The sequence below is a fragment of the Scatophagus argus genome, chromosome 1, assembly GCF_020382885.2.
Source record: "Scatophagus argus isolate fScaArg1 chromosome 1, fScaArg1.pri, whole genome shotgun sequence".
Taxonomy (NCBI): domain Eukaryota; kingdom Metazoa; phylum Chordata; class Actinopteri; family Scatophagidae; genus Scatophagus; species Scatophagus argus.
Genome location: NC_058493.1, coordinates 4,591,614 through 4,605,298, shown reverse-complemented (window position 1 = coordinate 4,605,298; position 13,685 = coordinate 4,591,614). Strand labels below are relative to the sequence as shown.

At 37.3% G+C, this 13,685-nt stretch overlaps 1 protein-coding gene across 2 annotated transcripts; it reads right to left on the bottom strand.

Moving 5' to 3' along the window:
- Positions 1-2,471: 2,471 nt before the first annotated feature.
- On the bottom strand, positions 2,472-11,454 carry LOC124063944 (adhesion G-protein coupled receptor G1-like). 2 transcript variants are annotated; one of them, XM_046398148.1, is made up of 14 exons: positions 11,323-11,454; positions 10,700-10,833; positions 10,544-10,607; positions 10,191-10,332; positions 9,618-9,740; positions 7,975-8,100; positions 7,796-7,841; positions 7,378-7,472; positions 5,857-5,972; positions 5,137-5,405; positions 4,928-5,024; positions 4,552-4,681; positions 3,886-4,042; positions 2,472-3,161 (listed from the first exon to the last, which is right to left on the bottom strand). In XM_046398148.1, exons 2-14 carry the CDS (start codon positions 10,830-10,832, stop codon positions 3,067-3,069), a joined length of 1,593 nt encoding a protein of 530 aa, XP_046254104.1. In that variant the 5' UTR covers position 10,833; positions 11,323-11,454; the 3' UTR covers positions 2,472-3,066. The 2 variants fall into 2 exon arrangements, with proteins under 2 accessions (XP_046254104.1, XP_046254176.1); XM_046398220.1 differs by lacking the exon at positions 11,323-11,454 and having other exon boundaries at positions 10,700-11,300.
- Positions 11,455-13,685: the final 2,231 nt, after the last annotated feature.

The window sequence follows — 13,685 nt, the reverse complement described above, 5'->3', positions numbered from 1 at the left end:
CACACAGAATACAATGTCATTCTGTACTCAGGACACCTTGACTCCACAATATCTTTACATAGTGAATAGTTTTTTATATGAGTCTTCAAAATATCACATATTTGACCGATGCAATAAAACCATGTAAGACATATATTTAAAACATTTTTATGAAATCAAACACTGTTTTTGAAACTATTTATATTTGGCAAATTTGCCATAAATGGCATGTATTTACATTCTGTGATTTCCTCTTTATTGAACAGTCTTCGCAGGATTCATTTTGACTTCACACACATTACTGTTTTTATTACAGTAAGCCAAACTAAGGTCAGGATACGTTTCCCCTTGTTTTCCTAGTGTTCACCTCTGTTTCCCCTGCCTGTTGTTTTCACCTGTCCTCCTTTGTCTTCTCCCTGTGGCCCTGTCTGTGTGTCTGCAGCAGGACATGGCTACCTGGCCCGCTTCCCGCTACCTCAGTATTTAGCATTCTTTGTATCTCTGCTGTTTTTTGCTCTGTGGTAATTCACTGTTTCCATGTACGCCTCAGGTTCGGTTTACAGCCTTCACCTGTTCTCCACTGCACTTCGACCTCTGATCAACACCATTCTCTCCATTCTCGTAGTGGGTTCCCTCTCTGGGTCAACTACTCTCGTCTTCCTCACCACAGACCTCAGAATCCTATTCCTGAGATATCTGCCAGCTAAGAAGTCTAAAGACTTGATTGTGAAAATCAAAGACTTTATTCCTTTATATTATCTGATTAACAAAGATCACTGTGTCACACTGCACCTAGTATGGCAGTAAATTTTCATTTAAATCGCACCTCTAGGTGCCAATTCCTGTTATACAGATGGTGCGACTTCCTGCCTTCAGTCATGACCAGTAAAGTTGCTTTTTTGACTCAGAAAATTAGCAATACATTTTTCCCTGACAATGACTTAGCATTATATGTGCTCAGTGCTAGATGTTTTCCGTTCTATTAAAAGGGGCTCCTGTGAGTAGATTTAAATGATGCCATGATGGTACACTAAAGCATCCATACATTTTTTCCATCCATTGCTTGGTCTCCAGCCCTGTCAGAGATTTCAAGCAGAGATTTTCAGGAAGGGTCAGTCCCAAGTTCTCCTGAAAGCTCAAAGGCAGCACCAAGGTGTCGGCCACTACAAAGGTAGGGAAGTGAAAACACACTTCTCACAAAAGCAGAAGGCAGAACAATGTATGTGGATGTGCCAATCCTGATGTGCTTCCTCAAAACCTTGAAGTGCAACGGAAGAACAAAGCAGAACTGCAGAGAATGTTTCAGAAAAATGACAAGGACAAGAAGAAATTATAGCTGCTAACTGCTAACTGAGTCACTGCACAACAGTGAGTTGGCATTTTGAAAATTACAAAGAAAGAGAAAGAGTAGAAACATGAAAAAAGTAAGAGGAGGAAGACAAATGAGAGATACAGAAGGTTTCATCAGCAGAGTGAAGTCATGTCTTTAACTGATCCAACACAATGAGCAGATATAAGACGTTCACTCTGCATCACGCAGTTTTATGATTTGACACGAAACTGCTGTTATTTGTACATGTTTGTACACTCACCACCTTCACTGGTAAGCTGCGACACCCTCATGATACATGAGGGTCCATTAGCAGAACAACCCAGACCACAATGATTTAAAACCTACTAAATTCAATTTTTTCAGTAAAATCATGTATCTCTAATCCAGTGTTTCTCAGTCCTGGTGCTGGGACCTGGTTCCCAACAGATGACATCCCACTATAATTAACTACTACTAACCCTAAGCCAAGACAAAATTTTGAGGACGTGTGTACTTCATTGACACAATGTAGAGATGTCTGTAATTCTTTTGCAATAAATTATTTTTCCATATGTTAAAAATTGATGTTTAAGAAGGATCTATTTCCCACTACATGCAATATTCAAAATGCTGTCAAAATTCATTTCTTGAGATTATTCTGACTTCTGATTCTTTTTTTGACATATCTATCTTTCTCTGGGGGACATTTAAATCATATGTAAGTTTTACTTTGACAAACTAGGTATCTATAGTTTAGAGTTCTTTTTTTCTTATAGCTGTAAGATCTTAACACAAATCATGATTTGACATTAAACTGCTGTTTATTTATTTAGTATTTGTACATGTTTCTACACTGTTCATTTGTCACTTTTTGCAGGTTCCTAACACCTGTTGTAGTGGTAAAGACTGTAAGATTAGTGCAAAATGTTCTTTCTAACTATCCCATACAGACTAAATGATCTTGGCCAAATTAATGCAAAAACCATGAATGTAGATGACTTTATAGACTGACTTCTAGATTCTCAAAAGACACTATTTTGCAAACTTATTTGTGACTTTAATTTCTCATATTACCCATCCCTAAATACTTCTCTCACATGATTTACTAAATGTAAATGTATGAGTTTTTTCTTGAAATGTTTGGAATTGGACTCATAGAAAAAGAAAAGAAAAATTCTGCTGTCTTTCAATAGATCTAAATGATCTATTTAGTTTTATTTCGCATGAGAAACAAAAATGGCATAAAAAAGGCATAAATTAAAAGTTGAAAAAATAAATCCTTCAAAAACTGTCCGAAGAGGTCTTTTAGAAACCAGTCAGTCTTCATTGTCGAAAGTTCTTTCACGTCGGGTTGGTGTTTCTGATGGTTAACACACATAAATAACATTTTCTCAATGGCGTTTCAGTTTTTGAAGTAAAGCAGTCACTGTCTCTTTCCTCTGTCTTTTCCTGGCCTTGTCTGATCTCTCGACTCAGAGGCCAGGTCAAGACTTGGAGCCACCTCACCTTTGCATGATCTAACATGTTTGTGCAGCTGTGCACAGAATGGATGAGCAAGAGGAATTGCTCGGTAAAGAGGATAGATAAACCCCTCATCACAAAGTTTTTGTAAGCACACCAGATTAAGGACAAAACTTACTTAAAATAGCACAAAAACAATGAGTTGTACTACATTGTTAGGCAGAAATAATATTGGCAAACTTTACAGTAGTCCTGTGTAAATCATCTCAACATGCACACACACAAAAGAGAAAAATCCCTTTGTGGCTTGTAGTTCAGCTGTTGGTGCTACGCGTTTCACTACTTGTCTTTGGAGCTGAGTTTGAAATTTTTATTGAAGACATAAGAAACCACAGGAAGATGAAAAAACCTGAATAGTAAAACAGAAAGAGAAAAAATAAATGTTAAAAATAGTACAAGAAGAGAGAACCATGCTAACCATGCAAACAAAACTGACAAACAATCTGTGTCACATCACTATTTATCAATATACATGTCAATATCAACTGCACATAAAGGTATGTATTTTAATATTATGCACCAATTATTTTTTGATAAGCAAGTCTCTTATTGTCTAATATTCTGTTCTGACATTTGACATTTGATTAATCTTATTTGCGAGTAGAATAAATTCCTTAGTCTGTGTCTTTGTTAAATCTATAGATTTTGACTATTTATGGTGATATGGGAAGCTATTCGCTTTACAGATGGGTGTGTTCATTCCACTTTCATAGTGTGAGATTCCCAAGTTGGCCTGGTCAGACACTGACAAAGGATTACAGTTACAGTTACTGGTTACAGTTACTTAATCAAGTTAGACTGGACATAAACATGTAGCCATGTGAAGACCTTTCAGCTTTCAGTAATTATGGAAGTTACACTTTATTGTGCCCCATCTTAACTATATCCTGATAAATTCATCACCATTACAAGTGTTGAACTTTGCATCTACAATGATAATAGCTGGGACTGAAATATACAACCAATGCCCATAAATTACCCCATCATATGTATTTTATATGCCTCATAGAACCATTCCTTTCACATTTATGCTAATATAACCACAGGATAGAAATGAAGCAGGTTGTGCAGACCTTGCAGTGAGTTGAGGATGCAGAAGGGATAGAGGCCCACAGTGGTCAGGTAGCCAAATGAGAAGAAGATTAGGCCCCACATTATGCCAAGCAGAGTGTTGACTCCCAGTAGGGTACAGATGTCTTGCTTTGCTCTGTTATAGTCCCTTTGCCCAAACTGCAAAACACAGTATAACATGCGACATAACATATAACATAGGACATTAGCAAGTCCTACAATGGGCAAGGACAGTAAGAAACCAGACTCCGAAATTTCACCAAAACTTCTTTTGAGAACTGCAATAGCCTTGAATTAGAGTGGAATTAGATTTTATCAGTTTTGGCATTAACATTTGAATCCCTTCAGTGAGAGACCATGTTTCAATTCAGCAGACTTTATGTATATAAAACACTATGAATTGAATGAGTACATATTAAACTAAGGGACTAGATATCAATCCTTTGAATATCAGATGGTAAAAGCAACACATAAAATCAGCGATAATCTATGTTTTCCTTATTAGCAATGACTTTGACAAAAAGATCAACAATATAATCTACTACTGCTCCAACTTGTCTACCATGTCCGTGGCACTCAGCCCTTAGGCCACTGGCCCCTGCAGAAGCTGTGAATATTGACAAATGTGCCACAAATACATAGTGAAATTTTAAAGTATTCGCTCCTACCTTTTTGCTCTGGCGGAGACTCATAACACGTCTGGTTGTCACCCCTAGCATGATCACGTTAAAAACGAACACCAAGCTGAACACTCCCACTGTGGCCACGATCTTCACTGTGTAGTTGCCTATATAGCATCTAGAAAGAGAAGGAGCAAACATAAGAATTTAATCTCAGGCTGCAAAGTGAAGTGTGAATCCTGTCATGAAAATGTTAATTCACGTGACTAAATAGTCTCGGTTTTCTGTCCATTAGCAAAATAGCAATATATCCCAACTGTGAATGGGGTTTGTTCACCACAAGAAAGAAAAAAAAGCATTCAGATACACAGATACACAGTCTAAATTGTACATGCTTGCAAATTTGCTCCTGCTTCTCCCTTACATTACAGTGCTGTTGGGGTTAGATGAGTCCAGAGGGACAGGTCCATATGTGTTTCTGTCTATGATTGCAACTAGGGACACAATGACTGCAGGAAAACCTGAAACACAAAGATGAAGCAAGGGACTGATCAGTTCACGTCAGGATTCAAACACTCCAAAGGCTGTTGTCTGAAGCAACTTGGTTTGGTTGGCTTTGGTAACTCTACTCACCCCATCCCACAACGCTGAGTTTGAGCAAGTATCTCCTGACATAAATGTTGAAGACTCTGACTAACAGAAGATAGAGGTGGAACCCCTCAAGGGCCATCCAGCTGAAAGTGGCCAGCAGGGAATAGTGAAGGGAAAGGGCCACGTAAATGCAAAGTCCTGTGGAGGACAGTGCTGCTACTGCGTGACTTGAGAGGAAGTGCACATTGAGGAGGATCAGGGCAACGGCGAGGTTGATGTGGACCTTCATAGAGACATCTGCCCTGACTTTTCTGTCAGACAGGGGAGAATTAATCTGTGGTAAGTGTTATTATGTGTTGATTTCATGATCATATCATGCTAACAATAAAATGAAGCCGTTTGAGGAGGAGGAAGGAAGGAAGGATGGATGAGAGAAAGACAATAAGGAAGGAAGGAGGGATGTTCATTCACTATAGGCAGGACAGAGAGCATGTGGTAAGAATGAAAGGAGTGCACATTGAATTTCAAGGTAATGCAAAGGAAAGAAACAAAACAGGCAACAAATGGACAAAGACGTTACGAAAGCACAGCAAGTACAAGTCAAACAAGAGAGGGATAAGAGAGCTGCAGCTCACGAACAGGAGGAGCAAGAACAGAAAAATGCTGCAGCACCTGAAAATATGTGAGAGGGGAGGATAAGTTTAGGAGAGAAGGACAATTAAAGCTAAGAGGAAAGTCCTCCACCATGGAAGACTAAATTACTTATTCATGATGAACAGCAGAACAGTCAGGACTAGGGCAAAAAGAGAAAGACTGCACCCAGTCAGCGTGATGTATGAAAGAGTCTCCCGGTCTATAGATGAGAGGGGGACAGTAACCTGTGGATGAAGAGGGATAAATCCTGTCTTTTTTTTTTTTTTTTGCATTACATTTAGTTGATACACAGAGTTACAGGTGAAGCAGATTAGGACTTACAAAACATACAAGTATGACAAACTTTCAAAATGATGATGCACTGTTACAAATTAAAGCCAAACGTGTACAGTGTGGTTTAAATTAGCTCTCCTCTCACCAGCGTATATATCTTATATACCTGTATGTAAATTAATCAGTATTTTAATACATTAATAACAATAATCTAATAATAAATAAAGCCTGCATAGTCTTGTGCATGATAACTACTTCTATCTTTGATAGGTATACTTCAATATACCTAAACATTTAACTGAGAATGCTACTACTGATAACTTTACATGCATATTTCCATTGTGGTATTGCCATATTTTACTTCAAGTCACTGTAGATTATTGATTTTTTTTTATTATTATTACATTTTATACCATTTAGTGGCAGCAACAAGAATGAAACTACAGTAGACAATGATGCAAGATTTCACACAGCGATGCACAGTATCGAACTTCATAACAATGCCATGGGGGAAATGTTTGAGAAGTCATAGCAGTCATAGGCTTTATGCTAAAGTATGTTATGAAGTCAAAGTAAAGAGGCTGATAGCTACTGTTTGTAATATCTACACTGGCTGGATGTATTTTATGAAGTGTGGTAAATTCATCTATTCACACTTTTAGTTTGCAGTTTATATTAATTCAAAAGGCACTTTTCACAGAAGACATTTTGTCATGTCACAGGAGGAAAAGCTGATGTAAATGATGAAAAGAATGATGGCTGAATTCCATTTTGTCACTTCAGTTTCAAGGTTTTGGTTTTGTGTATGCTGGTTCACTGTAGGATTGAGCTGATGTAAAAATTTTCAAAACAGTTAAATATTTAGACCAGTATACCAAATTTCAAAACTAGGTGTCTCACTTGACTCAGGAGCTGCACAATAACTTTGAGAACAACAACTGTACGTCTCATAACAGCCATACAACTTAAGTTTTTTTTCTTCTTTTCTTCTTAAGTTTAACGTCAAAATAATCAGTAAGGCTTTGGCCAAGTGCAACTCGAGAAAAGGTAACAATATCTTACGATCTTTGCAAGTCAGTGAGTTAACACATTTCTACAACTGTTTCACAATAAAGCCGTATTAACGAGTAAAGGGTTTCTCTGCACTGAATATTTGAATTGAACTGAATATTTGTACTGTATTTGTATGATATAAATATCTATTTCTTTCTAGGCAAGCTTTTATGGACCATCACAGAATATCTAAAAGCAGTCAGGTGTTGTTTTACTGAAAATGCAGTCTCAAGAAAAGTGATTGATTTGTCGTGATTGTTTCTCTATAGCTCTGCTTCTTATGATGAAAAAGGCCCAGCCTACCATGAGCACACCAAAGTATGTGAGGTGGTCACAGGAGCAGGTGATGTGACTCTGACCGCGTGTCCACAGGGTCTGGCAGCCGCTTGTACTGTACTCTGGTAAGGCCAACAGACAACCATTATGCATTATTACAGATAAACCACTGATTCGGTCACATTTGAATTGCATCAGCTCACTTTGTTGGTTGCGTGTGAAAACACAATTAATCCAACTGGTCATCATCTAAATTGCCCCTAGGTGTGAGTGTGAGAGTGTGTGGTTGTTTGTCTTTGTGTGTTGGCCCTGCGACTGACTGGCGACCAGTCCAGGGTGAACCCCGCCTCTCGCCCGTAGTCAGCTGGGATAGGCTCCAGCTCCCCTGCAACCCTGACGGATAAGTGGTATAGAAAATGGATGGATGGATGTGACAGTTACTCACCTTGTGTTGAAAAATTAAGGAACACACACCTGGGTTCTTGGGTATCCTATGACACAGCAGTATATCAGGTTTAAATTAGGTTCATATTGTTTTAATGTATTTGTGATTTTGTCTAATAAGGTATAATTCTGCAAATTTGAGGTTATGTTGAATATTATGTGGACTGAAGTTGTAGTTACATTTATGCCTTTATTGAGATTGATTGTGATGTTGACACGCTCCTGTAGTCCTGAAATTCTCTTGCCCTGTACACTCAGGCCAACCAGTCTGTTCTCGTATAAGTTTTCTGAGACTTCCGATGCGGTCTACAGTACAACAGAAACTGATTAGTTTGACAGTTAATCCAACACAGTTATTGTGTAAAATTTGTTTACCTTATCTTGAGGTACATTTAGTAAAGGAAAAAGCCACCCATTGATCCTCTTACACTGCTTGATATTATCAGTCATTCACATTTTATTCAAATGTTGCGACTGTTATTTGTGTGCCCACTGCCTTACAAGTTTCCTAGATTTTGCATGTTATTACAGTCAATAATGTTGAGGAGCAAAAGAGCAACTACTTCTAATTCACAAAAACAATTACAGTTGCTTACTATATTGTATCTGCAATGATATCTCCGCCTCTTTTGGGGACTTATTTCTGCCTGAACGTGTGAACTTTACATTTTGATAGTGAGATACTAACTAAATAGGACACATCTCTAGGTGTTGTTTGTGTATGTCATCTCTCTCTCTCTCTCTCTCTCTCTCTCTCTCTCTCCATATATTCTAGGTTATTTAACATGTTTTTGTTGACTACATAATTCTGTATTTCTTTCTGTTCTGTTCTGTCCGTGTGTGTATGTGTGTGTATACATATATAATCATTATGTGTTATATAATGATAAATAAATAGAATGTTAAATGGTGACTTTCAAATGTTGAAAAGAATTAACCTATGCCTTGTCTCACACCATTTGTTCCCCTGTGGTTACAATTAGCAGCTGTGGTTAGTATGAAGGCAGATTTCCTCTTTTCAGTCCAGCCCAAACCTCACTCTTGTATGATACCCCCCCTCCATTTACAAAATCATGTAGACGGTGGAGAGAAGCTCATGCAACAAAATTATCCCTAAAAGCACCACCGGGTGGATTTTTCCTTTAATTGCTTTAAGACAAAGAATGTAAATTTAAAGTTGTGGAGAACTACGGCTATTTAGGTCAAAAGACCAAAACAAAATTAACAGAATTACAGAAAACAGGAAACCACTCATTTCAAAACTGCCCTCGTTTTCAACCGACAGGAGACAAAGTCAAGCTCACTGTGAATTACTGGCAGTCTGTTATGACGATATTAAGAGTGTACTAAAATGAATAGAAATTTTGAAAACAATTTTAAGTTACTACTCCTTCTGATAACATCTAATGTATAAGCTTGGTTTAAGATACTGTGTTATCTAACACAGGCAACTTTTCAAGTAAATGCCAAATGGCAAGAACTTATCTCTGTGGGTAAGCAAATGAATAAAATGGTTTCAAAGACACATAGAAGTCAGAGCGAATTGGAAAAACTGAATAAACTAAAAAAAAAAAAAAAAACAAACAAAAAAAAACAAGCAAAAAAACAAACAAAACAATAGAGTTTACTTGGTGCTTAAACATGCAACACACGGCCCTTTAATTTAAAGGAACAGTTCACCCCAAAATAATAAAAAAAAAATATTAAAAAATATTTTTCCTCTCCCTTGTAATACCATTTAAATGAAAATGAATCAGTCTTTTGAACAATAACTCTTCAGATTTTCTTCTACAGAATTTTAAAAAAGAAGTGTAGTCTCTGACCACATTTGGTTCAGGCAAGGTAAGCATGCAGAACACAATCGTGTTGCCCGATTCAGCATCCAGCTCTCTCGGCAGTCGAACATTCACTTTGCTGTCAGTGGGAGCAGTGTGGTGTGACATTGCCTGTATCAGAGGCACAGAGCCAAAAACAGAAAGAGGAACATTCCGTATAAATATGAGCAACAGAACAATTCTCCGAACTGCATTTGCATTTAGCCACAAAGCATTTTATCATGTCCTTTCTTTGAAAAGGTAGATATGGATGGACATATATCACATAACTTTGACCTATTGATGGCCCTAGAGAACATGTCAGAGGATGACCGAAGTCATTAGGATACATGGTCTGCTTGTTATGAACAACTGTACCAAATTTCATAGCAATACATTTAGTTGTTGTCAAAAACATTTCACTAAAGGCCAACAGTCTGGGATGTATGAATGTCAATTTATTTCAGTCTGGACCAAAGTGGTTTACATTGCTAACATAGTTGCTAGTAATTTATAACTAGCCAGTTAGTTAAACACATCACTGATATTGATTAGTATCCAGTTTAGACTAAACATTCTCACCTCAATATCATTTGCATAAATGTCAAGGCCTTCGAAGGGCCCTTCGGGTTTATGCAGGAAGGCCACTATATTGTTGACAAACAAGGATTCAGCCTCTGTCACCTCTGCTTCCTCTAAAAATTGTTCTAGGCTCTGCATGGCTCTTGTGGAAAAAGAAAGTTATGAAAATAAATTATTCGGATTTACTGTTGTTTCCTTTAAAGCCTGTCATTAATTCTAGCCCACAGAATGCCTTAACTTTAAAGTCTAAAGTCTTTTTTAATATTACTTTTAAACACACACAAACACAGATGCTCACACAAATGTAAAAATCACAATGGTAGTCAAACTGCATATAGAATTAAAGCGTTTACTCAATGGCTTTGCGGCGGTTCCCATTTTTCAAAATACTGCTCACATCTTCCATACATTTGGTCACTGTAGAATAAATGAATGATTTATGGATATTCAAGATATACAATATAGTTGCAAAAAATTATATTAAAGCTCACAGTTTTTGTGACACTAACCTGAAGCTGGTGTTTTCTGCTGACGTGGATATTGATGCTTTGATTTTTGTTTTTCATCTTGGTTCTCCATTTCATTTTTGGTCTTACAAGAGTCCACAGATAGGACGAGCCAACAGAGGAACCACCACTTCATCCTGTTAAGTGAAAAGAATTTACTTGGAATAAAATGTCTGTTCTTTATCAAGAGACATGTGTCCTAAATTTAAAAAGACATTACGTAAATCTGACCTTTATATTGAAATAAAGTATTTAAGCCCTAAACATAGACACAGGTGGAATTACAAAACAGTCACCCTACCACACATTTCCTTTTTTTATATGATGTTTGGTTTTGGTTTGTCTATCTTTGGTTTGCCTGTTTTTTATTATTATCATTGTTGTTGATTTTTGGTTTTTTTTTACAAGGTGTAGAGTTATCCCTGATTCTTTTCATCTTTAACCTGTGCATTAGTGGTGGCCTCTGATACAATATATGTATTGTGCTTTATCCCTATATAAAATGAAAAGAGCAAAGAAAAAGAATATCCCTCAGACTTAGTATCTAATGTAGATAATAGATAATTATCAATATAGATAGCTGAATTAGGTAGCTGTGAGCTTAAGAGAGTCAAAATATAACCTACCTTTTTAACTCGCTGAGTTCCTGTAACAGTTATTTCAAGAATACGGTGCGAGTTCCGCAGGAGTGACAGCATGAAAAAAAAAAAAACAAGTGAGGAAATGTGAAGTGCTGAAATCAAACAGCTTCATAAGAAGTTGAACAAAAATAACAAGGCAGAGGAAGCAGCAACAGACAGGAAGCTAAAAACATCCTCTGTGTCTCTTGCCACTGTAGCCACTTGGCTTAAGGATGCATTTCACTGCTCCCACCAGCAGAGGGGAACAACGCATCAAAAAAGTCCAATGAAACTCTGAGTTCAGAGTTGAGTGGAAGCGAATAATCCTTCAACTTGTATATTTTATTTGCTTGTAGTTTTTACCCAAGTTATTCCCTATTAAACTTGAAACCAAGGAGGAACCAATAATTGCACAAATGTATTACTGTCCTGCACACATTTGAATTGTGTCTTTCCTGGTAGCTTGGCTAACAAATTTCCATATGAAAATCTGGGTCTGTATTGCAAGTCATTCAGTTCTTACTCTCATAATATTTATTTCCCTATTATGACATTTGATGCTGTAAACAAAGCAAACACAATTAATGACCATGTGCACTGGCTCATTGTATTTTTACATGCTACGGAGAATAGAGAATAGTCTCTCTCTTTTTACAGAACATCATGTTTATTTTTATCAATTTATTTTGCAGTGCTCATTTTTGTGTTTTTATTTCATTATAGAATATTTCCCCAAAACTCATTTGATGGCAAATGTTATTTTATAAAATCATTTTTCAAAATGACACATTTTATTTCATAATGTCACTTTTCATGACGATGGTGTCAATGCCCTCTCCATTTTCAGCCAAAGATGTAGCTTCTTTTCTCTCTCAACCTAACAAGCTCAAGCGCTACCAACTTTAACCAGTTAGCAATGCCAGCGTTATTCTGAATCATCATTATCTGCTGCTGTAAAGTGATTTCTCAGGCTCAAGTTGTCTCATTTTACCTGGGTGGTTAGGACAGCTTTTGAGTTACTGCTCAGCATCTAAGTGAGGAGTCTGTGTTTTAGCATTGTTAGCTTGCTCATATTGTTTGAGCAACCATAGAACAAGTCTGTTAAGTTCATTTCACAAACCCACCACGCTAGTTGACCAGTCTGGTAGGTAAGGTTGGTTAAGCTAAATAAATATGCTAGTTTCTGTGTTTGTTTGAATATACTGCAGCAGGTAGATAGTTGATTCTAATTTACTTTGGTGCCAATGCAGTAGCTAACAGATACTAGTTAATTCTGGCCACAATTGTTGAACTTGTTTCATTTTCGTTTATTTCTATACAATTTATTCTTGTGATTATTTGCTGATATGGTGTTTTGTTTTTTTTTTAATCACTGTCAGGGCTACTGACTTGAAGAGGAAGTCATGGTAAAGGTGTCTGGAGCTGGTCAAGTCATCATAAGAACCTGATGTCAAGACACCTGTTTAATTCTAGTGCAGACTTACATGTGTTTATGGACCCACCTGCAGTTTGTGACACTGTGCATGCCTTCTATGTTGTGTGTGTGTGTGTGTGTGTGTGTGTGTGTGTGTGTTACACGTCATGTTTTATCCATCAGCAGGTTTACTGGCTGGGCATGCAGATGGCCTTTCTTCCAGGTGGCCACATCAAGCACACATAGAATAAATAAGCATTTCTCAATACTGTGTTCATTTTTTAAAACTTTTTATGCAGTCAACATAATAGTAATTTTCATTTCTTTGACAGTACATTCACTAGCCATATATTTCAAATGTCAACAGCTGTTTTCTCACTCATGCACATGCTTAAAAACAAAACAGTATGTCAGCTGTGTGTCAAAACATCAAAATCTAACAACACAAATTACTACAATCTGCTACATATACTTATATTAAAAAACAGAAAAATGAAAATACACTGAACCAATTAACAGTGAACACATAATTTTTCTCAAAGTGTCAGGTGAGAAGGCTATCCAGCCATCCATCCATCCATCTTTTTCCGCTTCATCTGGAACCGGGACGCAGGGGCAGCAGCTTGGGCATGGATGCCCAGACTTCCCTCTCTCCAGACACTTCCTGCAGCTCTTCCGGGTGGACCACAAGGTGTTCGCATGCCAGCTGAGTGACATAGTGCCTCAAGCGTGGCCTGGGTCTTCCTTGGGGCCTCCTCCTGAACAGGCTTGACTAGCATTGCTGTATATCTATACTTGTAAATGTATTTGTATTGAGTATTAGCTTGTTTTGTTTCAAATTAATGGTATTACTTCACAGTTGTTTAGGAGAATAAAACTTCTTCTTGAAGCTTATTGCAGCATTTCTTATTCATATCTATAACATATGTTAAGAGGTGTAGCCTAATCCATGCGG

Excerpts from the sequence above, each read along its gene's own strand:
- LOC124063944 (XM_046398148.1), bottom strand. The coding sequence starts at position 10,832 with ATGAAGTGGTGGTTCCTCTGTTGGCTCGTCCTATCTGTGGACTCTTGT. Across the intron at positions 10,608-10,699 it reads GCAGAAAACACCAGCTTCAG|TGACCAAATGTATGGAAGAT; the intron begins GTTAGTGTCACA and ends TTTATTCTACAG. Across the intron at positions 4,682-4,927 it reads AACCCCAACAGCACTGTAAT|ATGCTATATAGGCAACTACA; the intron begins GTAAGGGAGAAG and ends TTCTCTTTCTAG.